Source organism: Juglans microcarpa x Juglans regia, chromosome 3D, assembly GCF_004785595.1.
Source record: "Juglans microcarpa x Juglans regia isolate MS1-56 chromosome 3D, Jm3101_v1.0, whole genome shotgun sequence".
Classification (NCBI taxonomy): Eukaryota; Viridiplantae; Streptophyta; class Magnoliopsida; order Fagales; family Juglandaceae; genus Juglans; species Juglans microcarpa x Juglans regia.
In genome coordinates, this window is record NC_054598.1 from 32,371,516 (window position 1) to 32,375,377 (window position 3,862).

Sequence of the window (3,862 nt, forward strand, 5' to 3'; positions counted from 1 at the left end):
TCGTTGGCGGCGATTCATTAAATTTTAGCGACGATTATAATTTGTCGCAAAAAAATTTTTCCAGCAATTTAATAGGCAAACCGAATGGGTATTTACAGCGTTTTATTTGAAATTTGCGGCAAAACAAAACCACTGAGAAAGATAACCTTTTAGCAACGATTTTTAACTTCCATTGGGGTAGATCAAAAGAGGAGAGATAATACCGGCAAACATGTAGCAATGTGTAAATCGCTGAAAAAAGTCAATGGCTGCGATTTATAGGACTTTTCCTAGTGAAAATAATCACTGGAAAAAGTAACTTCCCTTGTAGTGATGGCTAAAGTTTGCTGGTATGCATAACGATCAGATTTGTGTCATCATGCAAGGATGATCATTAGTTTATTCTTGTCCTTTTATCTTTGAAATCTTGGATAAGCTGTGCTTTTCTGTCTCCCCAAACAAAAATTAGATACTCCGATCCGAAGCGCATAACTCAGGAGGCTATCATAAAAACATGTGCATGTAACTGCCTGTTTGGTGTGGGAAATTAATCCTTTATACTAAACCTTGCACAAGTCCAAAATTGAATATGTTGAAACCATTAAACAATACTTGAAATAAGTTTCATATGCTTGCAATTGGTGCCGAAGACTCTTATTATCAACCTGTTTGGTGCCGAAAATTCCTTTATTATCATATGCTAGTTATTAGCATGCAAGCCAACAACATGCATCTTCAATGTTAATATTGCTAGACAAGATCACTCAAAGCTTGATAAGAATCTTCACACAGTCCGGGTGCTTCATTAGGTCAAATGCTTTGTCAGCATCATCCAGTGAAATTTCGTGACTCAAAAGTTCACCAAGTTGGAATTCCTGGCGATCGAACATATAGAACAAAGCAGCATTGATTCAGATGTTGTCGGAATTCTTAAGCACGATTAATATATATTGTTGCTTACTTTTAACACATTTCATATCCAATAGAATAAGGAAATTTCAAATTTGAAAGCATAAATCAGTACTGCAAAGTGTGAAGATGATAATAAGTAATGCCACTCTTAGGTACATGACTAGCTGCTATATATATATATTGATTGTTCGGTTTTTTGTGTATTTTTTAGTGGATTTTCAATGAGACTTTGGCAATTAAACACAGGCTTGCTTTGATAGGCCAAAGTCGAATTAGGGTTTCTCCACACACACACACACGCATATTGTATATTTGTACGGCCGCTCTTTGTACTACCGCACTATTTATTCGACTTCCAAGAGAATAAAATTATTTGTAGCTTTGTGAACATAATCACATTACCGAACCACATATACAATCTTTACACAATTCCAAATTGAGAAAAATCTTAATATATTTTATGAATTTGTGGCATGTGGCATTATCACATTGGTTAGTAATTAAATTGCTTGTGAAATAGTTGTATATATATCTATATATATATATATATATGATTATTCATACCAACATAAATTTTATAAGAAAAATAATATATATTTATAGTAATTTCTTTAAATATAAAAAACTCACCTTATTTTTGCATTTGTCGATTAGAACAGGTAGGTCAGTTTGGGGTTTGAGCCCACCAAAAGCGGAACCCTTCAAGGTTCCACCAAGCAATAAGTGTAGGGAACTGACCTCCACTGTTGAATGATTCCCTGCACCAATTAATATTGCTTGTCCTTTTCCCTTATGAGCAAAGTTTAAAAAAATTAATTATTTTGATTAAGAAATTATTTATAAAATTAATTAGCATTTATAACATAAAATATAGATAAGATATACCATTTTTGTGGCAAGGAGAGCTTGATTGAGCAAGAGTGGGGCTCCTGTGCACTCAAAGCAATAATCCACACCAATTCCACCAGTCAATTCCTTGACCTGCTCGGAAATAGATTTCTGATCATTTTCATCATCACTAGGGTTTATAAAGTGGGTCATTCCAAATGCTTCTCCCTTTTTACGTTTCTTCTCATTCTTGTCAATGCCAATTATCTTTACTGCTCCTTGTTTTCTTGCTCCCTCTATGGCCTGCAATATTTTACACGACATATTAGATTTGAAAATGTTACAAAATCGAAATCCAGAAAATTAAAATTGATCTAAAAAAATTAGACATACCCCTAATCCAACAGCACCAAGACCAAGAACAGCAACACTCGATCCTTGTTCAACCCCAGCTTCCTTCCAAGCAGCCCCAAATCCAGTTGAAAACCCACAGGAGAGAAAACTAGCATGAGGCAGATCAATTATGCTGGGATCAATCTTGAGGACGTAGATAGCATCAACAACCATGTACTCAGACCACGTAGAGCAAGAAAAGGCTTGGTACAGCCTCTGGCCTCTTACAGACATTCTCGAAGTGCCATCAGTCATAAGACCACTCACGGGTAGTGGGTATTTTAGGCACAAGTTTGTCTTTCCTGACACACAATACTCACAGTCTTGGCACTGGGCCATGTAGGTTGGAATGACAAAATCTCCTGCTTTGACATCTGTTACTTCCTCACCCACACTCTCTACCACACTGCAATCACATAGTTTACTTTATTTGGATTGATCTCTATAAAAAAAATATTTATGATCGATTATTTACAATGAAAATGATTATTTACGATGAAAACTCTGATTTTAACAAAAAATAATCATTTTAACATAAAATACCGACTACAAATAAATAATTTTCTTACCGTGCAAACTCTTTAGGATAAATCTACTAATTTGCGAACATTTTTTATTGGCACACCAACCCCATCGTTGCACAATCAGGACACAACATTTGAGATTCATGTGAAAAAAATCAATTTAATTTTGTATAGTGAATTGGCCTTTTTTAAAGAGACTGTACGAGACAGTCTTCTGTATCTAACTTTACATCTACAATAGAAATAGCATAATTCAAACTAGCTAACATTGTGCAATGACTTTTTCCTACTAAAAAACGAAAATATTACAAGACGATGAAAGGTCGATCGTTTCTACAATAAGTAGTACTACTTCGACACAAGTACTGGCCTGAGAAGATGGAGACATTACAAATTAGGAGAGCTTACCCGACACCTTCATGTCCTAAAACTCGAGGGAAAGCAGGCTGCAGAACAAGAAGGAAAAATGTCAAACCCTCTGTCTAAAAACTCGGAATTATTAAGGGAAGGATACTCACAGCTGGAAAGCCCTTGGTGTATAACAAGTCTGTGTGACAAACACTGGCATACAGGATTTTGACGCGAACTTCAGATGATTTTGGAGGCTCTATTTGTATCTCTTCCACCTTCAACGCTTCTCCAATTCCCCAACACACCACAGCTTTCACCACCAATTGGAAAAATAAAAAATAAAAATAAAAATTAATATTATGAGATAAATTATTATACCCATCATGTATATATATAATGATCTTCTCTTCTGCAACTGCATATGTAAAAATGAAATAAAAATAGGGGCATACCTTTGCATGTTATGACCTTTGAGTCGCCCAGCTTCGACATCTTCTCGAGCAATTTATAATATCAGATTTTATAAAAAAAAAATTCAGCTTTCTATATATCTCTGTCTTTCTCTAACATGAGTACTGCCAGCGATTGGATTTGTGAGTTCCTTGCGCCTCTGGTTCCAGATCCTCAAATAGTGTCATCCAATAACAACAAAAATGAGATGGGTACTGAAGGGATGGCATAAAAGCTCAAGGCTTCGTTTATTTAAAAATAATATTTTAATAATATTTTATTATTTAAATTTAATTCAACTTAACTCAATTTAATAATGTAAAAGAAAAGTAGACATGCATTGTTCAGTACAGCCCGTTTTCTTCACATTGCATTTATCAATCTCTTTTACCAAAGCTCCCAATCAATTATATATTGCACTGTTC

The 3,862-nt window shown here is 34.8% G+C and overlaps 1 protein-coding gene across 2 annotated transcripts; it reads right to left on the reverse strand.

Annotated features, from left to right (window-relative positions):
• Positions 1–499: 499 nt before the first annotated feature.
• LOC121253990 (8-hydroxygeraniol oxidoreductase-like) lies at positions 500–3,624 on the reverse strand. Of its 2 annotated transcripts, none has more exons than XM_041153943.1 (7): positions 3,440–3,624; positions 3,155–3,297; positions 3,045–3,082; positions 2,113–2,518; positions 1,777–2,022; positions 1,522–1,680; positions 500–854 (listed from the first exon to the last, which is right to left on the reverse strand). In XM_041153943.1, the coding sequence occupies exons 1-7, from the start codon at positions 3,477–3,479 to the stop codon at positions 744–746; spliced, it is 1,143 nt and encodes a 380-aa protein (XP_041009877.1). In that variant the 5' UTR covers positions 3,480–3,624; the 3' UTR covers positions 500–743. The 2 variants fall into 2 exon arrangements, 1 of the variants encoding a protein (XP_041009877.1); XR_005938546.1 differs by having other exon boundaries at positions 720–854; positions 1,522–1,649; positions 3,440–3,622.
• Positions 3,625–3,862: the final 238 nt, after the last annotated feature.

What these genes read in the sequence shown, in the direction of transcription:
- LOC121253990 (XM_041153943.1), bottom strand. Translation starts at nt 3,479, where the DNA reads ATGTCGAAGCTGGGCGACTCAAAGGTCATAACATGCAAAG. An exon ending in AAAGGTCATAACATGCAAAG is followed by an intron (nt 3,298 to 3,439) that starts GTATGCCCCTAT and finishes TGGTGGTGAAAG; the next exon opens with CTGTGGTGTGTTGGGGAATT. An exon ending in TCGACAAATGCAAAAATAAG is followed by an intron (nt 855 to 1,521) that starts GTGAGTTTTTTA and finishes TTCGATCGCCAG; the next exon opens with GAATTCCAACTTGGTGAACT.